This window comes from Manis javanica, chromosome 5 (genome assembly GCF_040802235.1).
Source record: "Manis javanica isolate MJ-LG chromosome 5, MJ_LKY, whole genome shotgun sequence".
NCBI lineage: Eukaryota > Metazoa > Chordata > Mammalia > Pholidota > Manidae > Manis > Manis javanica.
Genome location: NC_133160.1, coordinates 26,797,881 through 26,815,126, shown reverse-complemented (window position 1 = coordinate 26,815,126; position 17,246 = coordinate 26,797,881). Strand labels below are relative to the sequence as shown.

Below are 17,246 nucleotides of genomic sequence, written 5' to 3'. Positions count from 1 at the left end.
AAAACTGGTACTAGTGGGAGCAGCCTCTCTGGCCATCCACCTCTAGCCTTCCAGAGCCCACTCTGGGGGTGCCCACATTCTCAGGAAGTGGCTGCTGGACTGTTGATCAGTCTCATTAGGACTGACAGAAAGGGGGCCACCTCCAGGTGCTTGTGCTGGAGATGGGCCCTCTGGGAATGCACAGGGCTTGCCCTCCACAGGAAGACATCTGGGTGAATCAGGGATGCGGGGAGTCGGAGAAACCCGTTCTCAGTGCCAGGGTGTTCTTCTCTGTTGCCTGGCCTGTAGGGTCCCAGCCACATCTGATCAGACCACCTTAGGGCCCCAGTCACCAGGCCCAGCTGCCCTTCTGACTGATGGAGGGACAAGGATCTTCCCCTGGCATGCACCTGGGGACAAGGAGAATGCCTCCCCAGGCTGGGACAAAGTGGCTAGTAAACACCCAGGCCCTCCACAGCTGGACCCTCACACGCAGCCCATGGGTCCCCCCTGGCAGCAGGGGTGGCTGCCTACATTGGTGTGCTGGGAAAGCACAGGGACTCGAGAGCCTGGAGTCTGTTTTCATCAACCAGAAGCTTCTCCTGCAGCCTCTCAGCCTCCTGCTTGCTCTGGGCTTCTGCCCACTGCAGCACCTGGTAATCCAGCATCTTCCTCTTGGCCAGGGAGATCTGCTCCTTGAGAGACTCGATGGCCTGTGCCTGCCCCCGGTACTCCACAGCCAGCTTCTCCAGCTCGTGCACCCGCAGCTCGGCATTGCAGCACCCGTCCTGGGCCTCCTGCAGCTTCAGCCGGGGCTGGCCAGCCTGCACCTCCAGCTGGGCCCACCAGTGCTGCTGTAGCCCAGCCACCTCATCCTGGGCCTCCTGCGGCTTCTGCCGCAGGCCCTCCTTCTCCTTCATGTGCATGGCCGTCTCGATGCTGCGCTTGGCCCGCAGGTTGCCCGGCTCCAGCTGGTGCTCCATCTTGATGCCCTCCATCCCTACCTTCAGCTCTCCGTTCTCCTTCTGCTGGGCCCCAGGGCCTGAGTTCAGGGTGGCCTTGAGGTCCTCCAGGGACTTGTGGTGGTCCAAGGCCAGTGAGTCCAGCTAGGACTTCCAGTTGTCCATGAGCCCCATTTCTAGCTGGTGGCCTGCTGGACCTTCCGCCACTCCTGCGTGTACTTCTCGTTGGCCACCCGGAGCTTTTCCACCTCCGCCTGGTAGGCCCTTAGGGCCTTCTCGTAGTTGTTCCGCAGCACCACTCTCTGTTCTCCCTCTGGGGCTCCTTGCTGGCCAACAGAAGCCGCTCCCGTGGCTGCAGTGTCTCGGCAGCCTCCGGGTGGGCGGCGGGCGGCCTGCCCGAGTGCAGTAAGCACTGCTGCAGCTCCTCGATCTTGCAGCGCCGCAGGGTCAGCTCCTCCTCCAGCTGCGGCACCCGCCACTTCTGGGCCACTGTGCAGGGAGAGAGGAAGGCTGGGGTCAATGGGCTGTCTGAGGACTCCACAAGGGCAAGGCGGGGCCTCCCCACTCAAGGGCCCCAGCCCCAGTGGGGGTGGGCCACAGGAAGGGAAGGGCGCCCACCTTCACCTGAGTGCCGGCTGTCTGTGGCCCTGCCTGCCACAGCCTCCAGGAAGACTTCCCTGGCTTGTACCCCAGTGATTCAAGGAGTCAACTGTCCCTGCTGCCCAAGGTGGCTTGGACAAAGCAGCAGTTACGGCTTTCTCGACGTTCATTATCTTTTTAAAGAGCAGAGATGACAGGGAATTTTGCATTGTCCTGCTCTTGGAAGGTCCCCAGACAGTTGGGGTTGAATCACAGGGGCCGTCCGGAGGGCGTGGCCAAGGAAGGGTTTAATGCCTAAAGCAAAACAAAATTCGTGCTCCCAGACCCACCTTCTGATGGAAAACCCTGAGATGAGAAGCTTCATCCTCTAAAACTCCATCCTGACCTTGTCACTGGCCATCAATTTGGAAGCAACGTATTCAAAACTTTTAAATCTTTTACCAGCTTAAAAAATTTTGTTTCTGAAAGTGATCTTTAGACTTCAGTAAACCTGTTTTTGTTTTTATAATCAGGTTGAACCCTAGCCCAACATGCCCGTGTGGAGGACTAACACCTGCTTACCGCCACTCGGTCAGTTTCTGCAAGCAGCCTTCATGCGCACGCGTGTCTACTGCATGACACACCCTGTCACCCAGCAATGGCCAGTGCGCGCAAAGGGACCCAGTTACCAGCGCATACACCATTCACTCGTGGGCTAAGGATGACCTACAGAAACTGACTGCACCCCACCTCCCAGCCACATGCTGCTTGTGGTGGTTTTTCCCAAACACTGCTGGCAGGCTGTTTGGCTGCTTTGCCGAGACAACTACAGCTGGGCTATGTGCTGGGCAGGGCTGGCCAGCTGTTTGGATGTACGTGCCTGCACAGGGGGCCTGCCCTGGCACATGAAGAGGTCAGCTGGGCCCAGAGCCTGGACTCAGAACCAGGCCCTGGCTTAGCAGGACCTCACCCCCAAGCAGAGCTTCCCTGGCCTATGACCCATGCCCTGACCCACCGTATCTTAACAGCCTGACCCTAGGGCTGACACAGAACCCCATGTCCTTCAGGCTGGCCCCTCCTACCACCATATTTAAGAGCCCCTGGGCTAGAGAGACCTGGGTCTGCGGTCCCTGACTTCCCAGCCTGGGGAGAAGGCAGGCGTGGACACGCTGTCCCCATGCCTGCCCACATTTGGGGCAGAATGTGCCCAAGAGGTCCCCGATTTCTGGCCATGACGAAGCCCATCAAGGCAATGGATGGGGAGGGAGGAAGGGGAGGGTCTCACAGGACATTCCCAGCCAGTGGGACCAGGAGCTGGCCAGTGAAGACCCCTCCCCCCAACAAGTACCATGTGGCAGTGAAGACTAATCACGTCCCTAACCCTCTACTTCCCTCCTGGAAGGGGCGCAAAAGAGGAAACAATGGGGAGAGACGTTAACGTTCATAAAAACATGGTCAAGGTGCTCAAGGCAGCATAAGAGTGGGTGTGATTTTTGTCCCATGCGCTGACTCCCGCAGGAGGGGTGGGCACTGAGCCGCGAGCCCCCAGACGGCCTTCGCGCGCCGTCTCCCGGCAACTTCGGAAAGCGCGCGGCCAACGCACAAAGCTCGCCTCGCCTCTGGCCCCGGCGCGCTAGCGAAGGGAGTTCGTGTGGCAGAGAGCCTTGGGCCCCGCTCGCCTGCCAGATCTCGGTGATCCCTCCGCATGGGAAATTTTCTCAGCAAGCTACGCCCCCCGCAGCTCGGCCCCGCCCCGGAGGCCAGGAGCCGCCCACCCGGCCGCCCCGCCCCGCCGGCTCCCGCGGCCCGTCGCTACCCCATTCACCCCTCAGTCCCCACTCCTTTCCTCCGATCCCCTTGGAGGCCTTGCTGCCGGTAAGATACGCTGACCCTCCCCAGACCGAGGACTTGACTTTGTTTTTTGGGTTTTTTTTTAATTCTATTTTATTAAGGTATTATTGATATAGACACTCTTAATGAAGGTTTCACATGAAAAAACAATGTGGTTACTACATTCACCCCGGTTATCGTGTCCCTGCCACACCCCATTGCAGTCACTGCCCATCAGCGTAGTAAGATGCCAGAGTCACTATTTGCCTTCTTTGTACTAAACTGTCTTCCCCCTGATCCCCCCCACACCATGTGTGCCCATCATAATACCCCTGAATCCTCTTCTCCCACCCTCCCACACCCCTCCCTTTGGTGACTGCTAGTCCCTTCTTGGGAGTCTGAGAGTCTGTGTTGTTTTGTTCCTTCAGTTTTGCTTCGTGTTATTCTCCACAAAGGAGGGAAATCATTTGGTACTTTCTCCACCTGGCTTATTTCACTGAACATAATATCCTTCAGCTCCTCCCATGTTGCTGCCAATTGTAGAATCTGTTTCTTATGGCTGAGTAGTATTCCATTGTGTATATGTACCACCTCTTCTTTATCCATGCATCTCCTGATGGACACTTAGGTTGTTTCTGTATTCTAGCTATTGCAAATAGTGCTGAAATAAACATAGGGGTGCATATGTCTTTTGGAATCTGAGAATTATATTCTTTGGGTAAATTCCTAGGAGTGAATTCCCAGGTCAAATGCTATTTCTATTCTTTGAGGAACCTCCATATTGCTTTCCACAATGGTTGAAATAGCTTACGTTCCCATCAGCAGTGTAGGAGGGTTCCCCTTTCTCCACATACTCACCAACATTTGTTGTTCTTAGTCTTTTCATACTGGCCATCCTTACTGGCATGAGGTGATATCTCATTGTGGGTTTTACTTGCATTTCCCTGATGATTAGTGATGTGGAGCATCTTTTCATGGGCTTGTTCACCATCTGAATTTCTTCTTTGAAAAGTGGTCTGTTCATATCCTCTGCCCATTTGTTAATCAGGTTATTTGCTTCTTGGGTATTAAAGCATGTGAGCTCTTTATATATTTTGGATCATAACCCCCTCTCTGATATGTCATTTACGAATATATTCTATACTATAGGATGCCTTTTTGTTCTGTTGATGGTGTCCTTTGCTGCACAGAAGCTTTTAAGTTTGATGTACTCCCATGTGTTCATTTTTTCTTTTGTTTCCCTTGCTCGAGGAGATGCATTCAGTAAAAAGCTGCTCATGTTTATATTCAGAATATTTTTGCCTATTTTATTTTCTAGCAGTTTTATGCTTTCATGACTTACATTCAGGTCTTTGATCCATTTTGAGTTTACTTTTGTGTATGGGGATAGGCAATAATCCAGTTTCATTCAACTGCATGCAACTGTCCAGTTTTGCCAACACCAGTTGTTGAAGAAGCTGCTATTTGCCCATTGTATGTCCATGGCTCCTTTATCATATATTAATTGACAATATATACTTGGATTTATATCTGGGCTCTCTAGTCTTTTTCACTGATATATGGGTCTATTCTTGTGCCAGTACCAAATTGTCTTGATTACTGTGGCTTTGTAGTAGAGCTTGAAGCTGAGGAGCATAATCCCACCTGCTTTCTTCTTCCTCCTCAGGATTGCTTTGGCTATTCACGGTGGAGGACTTGACTTGGAAATCTTTTTTTCTTCTTAAGTCCTAAGTGTGTCTGTGCATCTCACATGCCTCTCAACACCCAAAAAACAAGGTGTTTGACCTCTTTAAGCACCTTGGTGGGTATCAGCCATGTCCTGCCTTCCTTTAACCTTTGCTATGAGATGTGCTGCCAGAACTGTTCCCTTCCTTCAGTTCTTAAAGCTCTGAACTTTAATACAGTATGGGTTTAGCAGAATACTTGGTAAATCACTTAAAATATCCCTAATTCAGGTGAAAATATCGTCTGTCTTTAAAGCATAGTACTATAATAGGTTTTGCTACTTTATTTCTTTGGGCCAATGCATTGTATCAGCGGAGCTCAAAGAGGTGTAACCAGGAAACCTCCTTGATGGATATAACTTGGCTGATAAAGATGAATAGATTAAAAGAGTTGATTTTTCATTTCGTCCCAGTGGCTGAGTGATAACAACAAAATTCAAAACTTGGGTGGCAGCACTAGATCCTCGATAAGAACATTTATTTGAAAAGGTGAACATTCAGGTTTTTAAAATGTTTGACTTTGGGTGTGTATTTCTGATGACTTAGCATAAAAGATTGAAGGATTCTTGTGGAGGTCAGAGAGAAAATTACTATTATTATGTTCCAAACAGGTTTCTCATGTTCTCCAGGTTGGTAATTTTTCTAGACCCCAGTGAGCCTATAACTGAGTGCTCCGTATTAGCTTTCCCATAATTGGAATAAGCAGTGATTATGTGCACCATGCACAGGCCCTTATGTGTGATGTGTGAAGTTCTTCTCTTACAGATTGAACTAAATGAGAGCATTGGGGGATGGGTGTAGTTGGGTCACTAAAGTGTTTTTTTGTCTTTAATTTATGGGTGGGAGGATATTAAATTTGTGATTGAAGTGCTTTGGGGAGAAGTTAGCAAATAATCAGTACACCTGAATACTTCAAAAGGTCTTGAAGCATTTTTATACTTTTCTTATTAGATTAGGACAGGCCTATAATAAATTTACCTTCCTGAATCTTTGAGATTTGAAGCAATCTTTTCTTGTCTAGCATGAACCTATGTTCCATAGAAAGAGTATAAGATCTCAGGAATATGAGAGTAGGCTTTAAAGAGAAAGTCGTATCATCTAACTGAGGGTTTGTGATTTGTCACAGGTGCCAAGACAGCAGTGTGAGGTCAGCTTTTACGCCCGTGCTGACCAAAGGAGTCCGTACTCCTTTTGTGCCTAAGTAAGTGAGAATCCATCTGGGTGGGATTTCCTATTTGAAAAAAGGTCATTATCAGAGTTATTGTCCTGTAAATTTTCCTCCTTCAAATCAGAGAGGAACATTTTGAGTGACTTGCCACAATAACTACTTTGTCTAATTCCTTTTACTATTTTTCATTAATATGCATAAAATATGCTAAGGCTAAGAGGGTTTGTAGATACATTGAATAACCAAGTACGTAACAAAAATATCACAAGGTTTGTGCAATGGATAACATGCAACAGTACAAAATTTAAGAAAAATGTTAGATTTCTGCATTTGAGCTTAATTATACTTGAGGAAGAATTGGCTGGGAGAGAAAGAGGCTGCAAATGTTTGTGAAAAGACTTGGGGTAACTTACATCTTTAATTTGGGTCAGCACACTGTCATGGCTGCCAAGAAAGCTTAACATGCTCCTACTCTGTGCTGATAGGAGAACAAAGACGGGGAAGAGGCAGGTCAGTGGTAGTGCTCGAATGCCTTAGTCCCGTGGTCCATGGAGCACTGTTGGTGGGCTGTGCTGCCCTGCAAGACGAGGCAGACACAGACTGAAATTCACTGGGAGAGAGGGAAGCAGCTCAAGATGTCACGGGGTGGTGGTGGTGGGCAAGGGGGTTCTAAAGGTACATAAGTACTGGCCCAGAGGAGAAAAACCTGAGGGGCGTAAGGAAGTGAGGGAGGGAAGGACAATGGTCTGCCAAAGTCTGAAGGGCTGTCACAGGAAAGGAGGACAATTGGCCCGGTTTGGCTCCAGATGGGATCCATAGGTGAAGTAGGTGAAGGAGGAAGTATGTTTTCACCCAGTGTAGGAATAAACTGGTCTCTGGTTGACATTCATCAGCCAGACATAGTGAGCTGTCTGCGCTGTCACAAAGGTTGAATGGCTAGTTCACAGGAAAGATGTTTAGGAAATTTCTGTTTCAGTTTGAATCTTAGAAAAAGTGGTTGGTTCCTCCTAATTTTTTTTGACAGCTTTATTGAGGTACAATGGACATAAAATACTGTGCCTCTTTAAAGTGTACAATCTGATAAATTTTGATATGTATCCTTATCAGAATTATTGTCCTATACATTGTCCTCTTTGAAATCAGAGAGGAACATTTTGAGGAACTTGCCACAATAACTATTTTGTCTAATTTCACACCCGTGAAACCATCAGCACAGTCAAGATAATGAACATCACCACTCCTGCCAGAAGTTTCCCCGTGCCCCTCGGTGAAGCCTTAAAACCTCCCTCTCACCCTGCCCCTGCTGCCAGGCATCCATTGGTCCCCATTCTGTCACTATAGATTTGTGTGCATTTCCCAGACTACACATAAGTAGAATCATATGTTTAATTTTTAAAATACTTAGCTTTCCCTTTCTGACTTTGTGAGACAGGTTTAGCTGAATTAACAGTAAAATTAACATTATCCTTTTTCATTACATTAGAACGATTTTGTGACCATGGGATAAAGCCTTAAAACAATGTTGTTGCCTTTCAGTAGCACATCTGTGTTTTTCCCTTTCGTTTCCCTTTTAGGCCTGGGCCTCTGAAGAGTGGCCGCAATGTCCAGAGCTCAGATGGCCGCCTAAATAAGAGATTCCACCCCTACACACGTGGCATCCCTATGTCTGGTCGCAGTCACAATGCCATTCCCAGCGACCACAGCTCGACTGGAGGGATCTCTCAGGTACATTCACCTGGTGGTGTGGAAGAAGTGGGGTCTTTGCATTTATTAGTTGATTATGCAGTGTTTACTAGCCGCCTTCTGTCAGATGCTGAGATCACCTCTAAGGCAACAGCAGTTACCAACCCGTGAATGATCGCTATAGACCAGTGGAACAAACTAGAAAGCCCAGAATGCTTATGTGGAAACCTGAATACAAGGCACAGCCATTATTATAGACAGATGGACAAAGGATGAATAATTCAAAAACTGGTACTAATTTGATTAAAAAGGTAGATTGAGTCTGGATTGCATTGGGTCATAAATTAATCCTATAGGCACTGGGAATTTAATGAAAGTTTTTAAAATAAGTGGTTATAATTCTTTTTAGAAAGGATGTAGTGTAGACTGGAGAACAGATCAAGTTTCGCTACCAGAATGACTTGGGTTCAAATCTTGGCTTTGGCACTTAGTAGCTATAGACTCTTGGGCAGGTAAATGACTTGAACTCTCTTTTTCTCATCTCTAAAGGACTGTTGTGAAGACTGAAGGTAATGTTTGAAAAGCACCCATTACAGTGCTTGTCAGTAAGTGGGCACCCAATATATAGGAGCTTGAAAAAAATAATGCATGTGTGGAGGAGGTCTTTGAGAGGAGAAAGAATTTGTCATAAGTTTTCATCCATACAGAAGGCTCTTAGGGTAATATAAATGACATGTTAATGATAAATGCCAAATATAGGAGATGAAGGCCCCAGCCAGGCAGTTATGGCAATGCAGAGGACAACAGTACGAAGTCTTTATTCTGCGCTAGGCCCTCTGCTGAGCACTGTACATACATTTCCTCAATCAGTGATCACAACAGAACTATGAGATACATAGTCATTGCTCCTCCTTACAATTTCACATCAAATGTCCCACATACACAAAAGGAAGGGAAAATATCATAATGAACCTCCATGTAGCTCCATCAGTTAACTGTTTTGTCAGTCCTGTTCCGTCAACACCCCCACCCCAGGTTGGTTTTGCTCTTGTGTTTTAAAGTACAAACATGTTGTTTCACCCGTAGGTACTTCAGTGTATTTTTTAAAGTTTTTGAACATTAATAACCACAATACCTCTATTCCTCTGAATAATAATAACTTAATGTTAGTTATTCTCATTCCAATTTGCCCTTATTACCCTTATTATACAGTTACTTTGAATCAGGGACCAAAAATCAACTCATTGCATTTGGTTCTCATGTCTCTTATACTCTTTTTTTTTTTTGAGTATTAAGTATGTAATTAATATATGTAACAAAAAATCTGAAGGTAAGACTGTACACTTATGGAAATAATGATTCTGACCTACTTCATAAGGTAGTTGTGAGGTAGTACATATAAAGTGTTCAACAGTTTGCATTGTCCATAGTAAACATTCAAGAAGTGCCACCTATTACTATAATTTTAAATAAGTACAGTCCTTTAATTTCAGGGAACTTAATTCACACTCAGAGCTTCAGACTTAACATTATACAATGCTATGTATGGTGGCCTAACAAGCAGGCAAAGTAACAATAATCTTAAACTTTTTTACAGGTTGTTTTATATTTTTAAGATGTGCCCTTCTTGGCTTTTAATCTAATTATAATGCTTTGAAATTATGCATGTTTTCATAGTGTAACTTCAGTCTTGAGCAATAGTTATGTTTAAATTATTATGATGTACTTTTGTATCACAACAAAATTACATTGTCCTCATAGGATTGCATTTCAGTCATAGAGAAAATGAAGAAGGACTCATAATTGTAAATTATCTTCACTTTAATCAGCATAATGTACATTATCATTTTATTTAAAAGGTTATTCATTGAAAATCATGAGGTATTTATTGCATAGATGCCTTTAAACTTGGGTTTTAAATATAGGTTTTGTTTTTTCTCATTCTAGAAATGTTCATTAGTTTATCTTAATTTGAATTAATTGGAAATGGCAGTCACCTGGGGGAAAATGCAGACCTAAATGTAGGCTCGTCTCCGGGCTTCTCTTCTCTGTCTTGCCTCCACAGCGTCTCAGTGCTTTAGCAGCTCTTTCACACTGCCATGCCTCCAAACAGATGTGCTCTTCATCTTCTTCAGCATTTGCTGCTTGCCCTCAGCAGGCGGTTGGTCTAGAACACTGTACTAGGCCTTTGCCACATTTTGTTGTAAAGTTCCCATTACCAGTGGAGCCTGTGGCCTACTGCAAGATGTACACTCACTGACACTGACAGCTTTTGGATATTCTGTTGTGAGTAGTTAGCAGCCCCCTACAGATGTGTGATGTTTGAAAATGTAAGTTCTCAGAAGCAGGTGTCAGGAAGCAGAGACTATATATGAACCTTCTTTACACGATGCCTCATGGGAAGAACGGGCGGTGAATAGTGAACACAGTGCGATCAGCCCAGATGGCAGCCCTCATATTTGGAGTGGTAGCACAGCTACTTGACTTAATTTGATTTTTCCAGAGGAACACTGGTAAACACCCAAATCTGAGCTGTGCAAATTAGAAGTTCTAGCTTTGCCATTGTAAATCATTACCAGCATTAAACTGGTACTGATTATGTAAATTAGTACCAGCATCAAACTGGTACTAATTATGTAACAGAGAAAGTGAACAGTCCTCTGACTTCTCTGTGTGTGGCATTGGTGTCTCCATTTGTCTTAACAGGACATACTGTTTTCCAAGGCAGAAATATTTACAATGGCCTTAAATTGTCTAACCTCAAGCTTGCATTTCTAACTTCTTATCCCTTTATATGTACCCCATAATTAAGGCAAATCAAAATGGTTCCTAAGAGCACCTAATACTGATACTTCCCTGCATCCTTACCTTTCCTTGTTCTGTTCTCTGTCCAGAATGACTACCCATCCCACTGCAAGCCTATAAAGTTTGTCTGTCTCCAAGGGTTTTTTTTTTAAGTCAAATCATGAAGGACCATCTCAGATACCACCTTCATCCACTGATTCTTCTAACTGAACTCTGCATAATCTTTTCTTAGGCTCCTGACCAGAGACCTTCTTTATCTTTGGTTGCTGTCATCATTTTGTGTCCTGCCCTGTCTCTTTTCCAGATTGTAAATTTCTTGATGATGGAACCACGATACTTATCTTCAGATTCTTTGTAGAGTTTGAAGGTATAGTTTGAATCCTTATGAAGCAGGAACTAGGCAAATAAAAATGGAATTCCAATGCAGAGCTAACTGCCAGAGACATAGACTGTTTTTATGAGTTGCCTTGTTGCGTATTCCTTGTCCACTTCTCATTTGACACCTTCATTATATTCATATGGAACTTTGAGACTCCATCTTTACATGGTACGGATATTAATTCATCAGTTTAATGGAAAAGACCTGCCTTTTAATGTTGCTTATGGTTTTGTTTTTGTTTTGGGGTGTTTTGGTTTCCTATTTTCTTTATAGATTATGGAAACATTAGTATGGTTGAAAATTCAAATGGCACAAAGGGTGTATAGTAAAGTCTCTTTCCCATGTGACAATATTTTTATACAGAAAGGTTCCTAGTTTTATGTAACCGCCTGTCAGCTTTCTGTCTTCTCTCTCTGGTACAGTCTCTCCCTACCCAACCTTATCTAACAGCTTGTCTGTTTTGTTACAGTCCTTTTCTTTGTTACACTTCCAAATGTAAATCTTTTATCACGTCTGTGTTGTACGTCTATGCACAGTCTATGAGGTAGAGAGAAAACACTTTTCCCATAATTGTTGAACTAGATTATCCTGAACGCTGGCTAGTCACGGATGGATGGCTGTATGGATAATTATCATATGACAGTAAATACCATAGATATTGCAAAAGTCACAAGTGTCACAATAGCATATTTTTAAAATTTAATTAAAAAAAACTGAAAATTTAATGAAAGCAAGACCAAACTAGCTTACTGGTTTATCTTCACTGGAAGAGTTTCTGAGTTTCCCTTTATCATGTCCATGGACTAATACGGCATGACCTTGTATGCATCAGAGCTCGCTCTCAGCCGCCACTGAGTATGACGTTCCACTCTCCAGGATATGCAGAAAGCACGCTCATTCCTCCGCCATTTATTAGCATTCCATTACTTTCTCTGACTTTATAACCCATAGTTAATATGGGCAATTGACTCACTTTCCAGAAGCCCCTCTTCACAAAGAAATGTTTTTTAGTCACTTGGAGAGGAGACTTTATATACAGTGATGCGTTAGAGCCACAGAATTATGTTGAAGGTCAGCTCCTAAGTTATTACATAGGGTCAGTCACGTGACTTGTGTTTGGCTTTTAGCTCTGTAAGAGAAGAGGTTCCAGTGCCTCACCCTTCTCCATCCCCAACTCGTGCTACATGAAGACAATAGAGAGGCCAGCAAAGAAAATGAGGTAATCGCTGATTTGCTCTGTGGATTAATGAGAGGGTAGGAAAGGAGGGGAATTCACTTGGCTCTCAGGCTTTCTGAGACTCCAATTTCGAGAATCAAAGCACTTCACATCCAAAGGGCAGCGACATTGCCGCCCTGAATCGCTCTCGTCTCTTGCAGTCATCACATACCTACCACACCTGCCTCTGCTCCCCCTCATCTTCAGCGTGAGGGGCTGGGGTGTAAGGGGAAGGGCCGCATGGGACAGAGTGAACAGAGTGACTGATGGGGGTGGGCAGCAGGCTTCACATTCTAGACCCCAGCTGACCCTCTAGGTGCCCGACTAGAATGCCGCTTTCTTAGAGAGAGAGCTGTGACTACAACTCTCAGACATTTGGCAGGTTGTATGGAAGGTCCTGGAGATTGTTTTGTGCTTGTTTTAAGACAAAGGTGTCTCTGTGGCTTCTCTCAACTGCCTCCCTTCATTTCTTTAGGAATTCTCTTTGATTTATTTTATTTGTTGTCTTGACACACTGCAATCTTAGTCATGGTTGTTCTAGACTTTGGCCAGTGGGTAGTTAGGAGGGTTTAAGACATTATCCAGCACTTTTCTAGACTTAATTGTGCCTCTTCCTCCTACAGAGAAGAGGAGCTTCCTCCTAACTCTGGCTCCTCAGATCCCTTGGGAAGTGAGAAGGGGTCCCAGGGAGAACAGGGTAAGTTGACGAACACATGGCATGTGTTGGCGGTAGTGTGTATGGAGGGCGCATGGACTACAACCCACCAGAAACATGTACTAAGCCTTGATTTGTGTGGGGCATGGTAATTACAGAGACAGATGTTCCTCTCCTTCGGGCTTTACGGTCTGGTAAGGGAGAAAGGTGGCCCAGACTCATATAGCATAACCCAGGCCACATGGGGGGTTCAGGGTAAGGTAAGCCTAGGTGGGGTAATCTGTGCAGTCCAGGCAATTTCTGTCCAGTAAGCAACCATGTGCACACATTTGGAGCGATTACCACCTCATGGCTTCTTGACTGTTAGAAATAATCTTGCCAACACCATCCAAGAGCCCAAACCATGGAAGATAGAATCTCAGAGACACCTAGTGAAAGTTCAGTATTAAAAACTAGGCTGGAAAGACAAAGAGAAGAGAAGAAAGTAAGTCTGATATTTTATTTGCAGCTACAACCACATCCCGGAAGGCCAACTCCAGGGATTCTCCACCCAGCAGCTCGCGGCCACGTAGACGCAAATTCCAACTGGTGCCGTCCAGGCGAGGGATCCCACTTATCATGGTATGGTCTGTCCACCCGCCCCTGCCCACCCCAGCCTGGCTCCCCTGAGTCCCAGGAATGGAAGGGTCAGTGCAGGTTTCTTTCACTGCCTTCTGACTGGCTCGGCTTCTCCTTTTCCTCTTGGTAGCCTGAAGCTCCCATGCTCGGCTATACCATCACAGTCGAAGAGTATGAGCAAGTGCAGACAGAGTGGCTGAAGACCGTCTTCAAGGATAAGACTGGTAAGGAATACGAGTTAATTTCACACTCCAGAGACGGTTCCCTTTGGTTATATTTTGGTCTTTCTCCTCTGAGAAATCCAGCTCTTGGGTTCTCAGTGGACTCCGAGCACAGTGAGCACTGACATTGAGAGGAAGCATTTCTACACGAGTTCCCCTGAGTCCCTGAGCCTCCCCGTGTCCTGCGAGGCCCCTGGAAAGAATTCTCCCACCAGGGAGGACAAGCCTTTCTTTCTTCCTTCGAAACTGCCTCAAACTCTGAGAGTGCGAACCCTCCTGGCCCTCCACCGTCTAATCTCATCCTGCCTGCTGCGGGGACTGCTGCTTCCTCAGCCTCCCTCCCAGCCCCAAGCACTAACCTGCTGCTGGGGAGCTTGGGGAAGTTGGCAAACTCCCTGGGCCTACCTTCTTTTCCAGGTGAGTGGGACAGCTTTCTGGGGAGCACACAGTGCCATCAGCCTCTGCTTAGGGGAAAGCAGCATGCCAGCCAGTCACTGAAATGGTTGAACCTGCTCTGGCTTAGCACACCTGAGCTGGTGCAGGCCTGACGGCTTCAGAACACTCTCATCAGGAGGGAATTGTAGGGAAGGGCCTGCCATCCTTAAAGCTGGAGAAGGCCGCCTCGTTTTGGTAGTCAGAGGGCTGCTGGCTTGCAGCCCATTCCTTAGCTGCTCTCAGCTGTGCTTGGGTTTAGATGATTGGATTTTCTTTAGTGTCCACACATTTAACCCCTGCTAGGCCAAGTTTTATCCCCTGTTGTCTGTCTTATGATCTGTGAAGGGTAGAAATAAAGAGCCTTTCCCTGATTTTGAGCAATGAATACTTTAAGAACCTGTGGTAGAGATGAGTCATATTTGCTGACACCTGAATCCCTGGCACATAAGTCTTCTAGAGCACCAATACCATCACATTTGAGATACCAAAATACATGTTTTCTGTTCTTCCTAGAATCTGCTGCAGTGGCAATGTTGGGGGGAGGCATTGTGTATTTTCCTCATCCTTGTCCCCACCGTGACAAGCAATTGAAAGGCAGAGACACAGTAGTGAAGGAGAGGAAAAGATTTATTTAAAGTTACTTAGACAAAAAGAGCAGGTGACTCAGAGAGAGAGCAGCACCCTGCAAGGTTCAAAAGAGAGAGTTTACAGTGAAAAGGTTACACACTTAGAAAGTGCGGGCGACCTCAGGGAGAGGAGTGCCCTGAAAGTTTGGGGTTCCCCCTTTTAAGGATTCTTCAGGAATGTGACTAAGGGCTGGGGGTGCAGACCTGTTAGGTGGTCTTTGAATACCCCGGCATTTCTTGGCTGGGAGCATATCAAGACTGCCTGCCCGGCCCCCAAGGTGGGCTGAGTTATTGTCTGTTTGCTAAAGTGTAACTTAAGAATCTTCTTAATGTCCTGGGTATTAAAACCCAATCTTATTTTTAAGATGGAATCCTTCCTGCCTGTTACTGTGTTGTTTATGCTGGGCTTGCTTGTCATTATTAATTGGGCAGATTGCAAACTACTTCATTAGGGAAAAAGAGTATATAGGTAAAGTTAAAAAAATAAGCTGGGCCTGTATGATTAACACAATAAAGGCATGGGCTCTGCTGAGGTACCCTCCTTTCTCTGGGGAATATTCAAACATTCCAGGCCAAGCTGCTCCACGGCTTTTCTGAGCTTCCACTAATTAACTCTGGGTCTCTTTTAATGGGCTTTTTCCTGGCCTTATTCTTTTTCCATCCCACTCACATCTATTTTCCTGCCTAACAGGGTGCGATCCCTTCCCCTCTGAGAAAGAACAGGATCAGAAGCAGGAGAAAGATCTGACCTCACTGGCAGTCACACAAGACCAAGATTTGCAGGTAGGCAGCAGAGCTCAGCGACTAGCCATTTCTGGCAGAACTTTTCCCAAACCACAGGAAAGCCAGGTAAAAATACCTTCCTGGGCCTCCTGCCTCCCAAAGAACTCAGCCTGGGAAGTCCTGTTGAAGCACCCAGTGTTCTGTTGGCCTGGCCCTCCACAGCTTAGGGCTCACAGAGAAGCACTTTCTGGTAGAAGCCATGCGCTGATGAGGTCTTTTTCCATTGGTACAGGATCAAAGCCCTGAGGAGCCTGAGAGAAAACACAGGTGTTTAGAAAACAACATCGACATCGGCAGGAACTAGCCTACGTCCCTTGCCCCTACCCCTGACACCTTACCCATATGGAGACTTCGGCTCCTCCTGGGAAGAGCCTCTGACCTGTTGTATAAACCAAATTGACTACAGCACATCTCTGGCTTCATCTTGCAGGGAGGGAGGGGCAGCCCTGGAGGCCACTGCCCTCTCCTGGAGGAAGCAGTGCCTCAGGCTTTTTGCAGGAGGGGAGGCAGGATGTGGCAGAGCAGAGCCTGATTGATACCTTTGTTTACTTGAACGGTTCCACTGGTGAGGCTGGACAGAATCAAGAAACATCTGGACCACCAGCTGAAAAAATGGTGGCGTGCCAGGCGAGACAGAGGCTTCCTCCTAAAACCACATATAATACGAAAATATAACTAATACAACTAATCCTGAAAAAGCAACAGGAAAGAGGGCTGCGCCAAACTACAAACACCTGGAGAAAAGAATGAATCTCACAGAACTGGGTAACATACCAAAGCTGTGGCCCGGCAGGACCCAGGCCCTTCCCCAACCCCAGCTCTCAGGCAGGGAGGAAGAGAAATGGAGCAGGGAGGGAGTGGAGGCCTGGGACTGCTGAACACCTAACTCTGGACATCTGCTCTGGGAGCACAAACCTACATTTCATGGTGTTTTCATGGTGCTCTCGTGATTAGGGGGTTGGAAAGCTAAGACAGGCAGCATTCCTGGAGACACTGAGATTCCAGCCACTTGTGGAAAGCAGGGATCCATATCTGGCAGCTCTGGGACAAAAGGTGGGCAGTCTGAGAGACTTCCTAACAGCAAGAGGGCTGCTAAAGGGTCAAGGATGACACAGAGCTTACTGCTCAGGAGAAAGGACAGGTAGACAAAATTTTCCAGGGTCACTCTTCGCACCAGGTTGGGAACTTTCACAATCTTCAGGAACTCCAGCTCCCTGGCTGGCTGCACAGCTCCAAGAACCCACAGCTCCGCGATAAGCAGCCTACTGCACCTTTCTCCCGGCCAGCACCACCTGGCTCCCAAACCGACAAACCGTACCCTGGCATTAGGCTGACCAGAGGGAAGCCCTGTCTACAGCAACTACAAATGCAAAGCATAGAGGCTTATACCTGTGTGCTCGGCCCACTGGTTCTGGCAGTGGAGACAGGCACAGCAGCCAGGAAGCAGGAAACATCTCTTTCCTCCCTGCAGGCATCAATAACACTCCCCTACAACCCCCGACATTGCTTCAGGGGCTGAGCAGCTACAGAGAGTACAGCTTCTGAGCACTAGAGGGCACCAAATACAAATATGAAATGCCAAA

The 17,246-nt window shown here is 46.5% G+C and overlaps 2 protein-coding genes across 26 annotated transcripts in view; one reads left to right on the top strand and one right to left on the bottom strand.

Moving 5' to 3' along the window:
• Positions 1 to 3,290: 3,290 nt before the first annotated feature.
• Positions 3,291 to 14,146, top strand: LOC140849508 (nuclear envelope pore membrane protein POM 121-like). Its single transcript, XM_073236799.1, has 7 exons — positions 3,291 to 3,395; positions 6,201 to 6,275; positions 7,817 to 7,967; positions 12,237 to 12,328; positions 12,949 to 13,022; positions 13,489 to 13,601; positions 13,729 to 14,146. The coding sequence occupies exons 3-7, from the start codon at positions 7,905 to 7,907 to the stop codon at positions 13,942 to 13,944; spliced, it is 558 nt and encodes a 185-aa protein (XP_073092900.1). The 5' UTR covers positions 3,291 to 3,395; positions 6,201 to 6,275; positions 7,817 to 7,904; the 3' UTR covers positions 13,945 to 14,146.
• Positions 14,147 to 15,786: 1,640 nt separating this feature from the next.
• LOC140849514 (EF-hand calcium-binding domain-containing protein 8-like) overlaps positions 15,787 to 17,246 on the bottom strand; it is a 32,835-nt gene continuing 31,375 nt past the window's right edge. For 12 of the 25 annotated variants that reach the window (XR_012131461.1, XR_012131468.1, XR_012131467.1 and 9 more), the window contains 2 exons: positions 16,203 to 16,309; positions 15,787 to 15,914 (listed from right to left, as the gene is read on the bottom strand). Coding sequence is in view for 3 of the 25 variants with exons in the window: in XM_073236813.1 (XP_073092914.1) it covers positions 16,245 to 16,309 (65 nt within the window). In the remaining 22 variants the exon portion in view is untranslated. The other 13 variants (XR_012131462.1, XR_012131464.1, XR_012131455.1 and 10 more) reach the window with 5 other exon arrangements.

What these genes read in the sequence shown, in the direction of transcription:
- LOC140849508 (XM_073236799.1), top strand. Translation starts at nt 7,905, where the DNA reads ATGTCTGGTCGCAGTCACAATGCCATTCCCAGCGACCACAGCTCGACT. An exon ending in GGGGTCCCAGGGAGAACAGG is followed by an intron (nt 13,023 to 13,488) that starts GTAAGTTGACGA and finishes TTTTATTTGCAG; the next exon opens with CTACAACCACATCCCGGAAG. An exon ending in GAGGGATCCCACTTATCATG is followed by an intron (nt 13,602 to 13,728) that starts GTATGGTCTGTC and finishes TCCTCTTGGTAG; the next exon opens with CCTGAAGCTCCCATGCTCGG.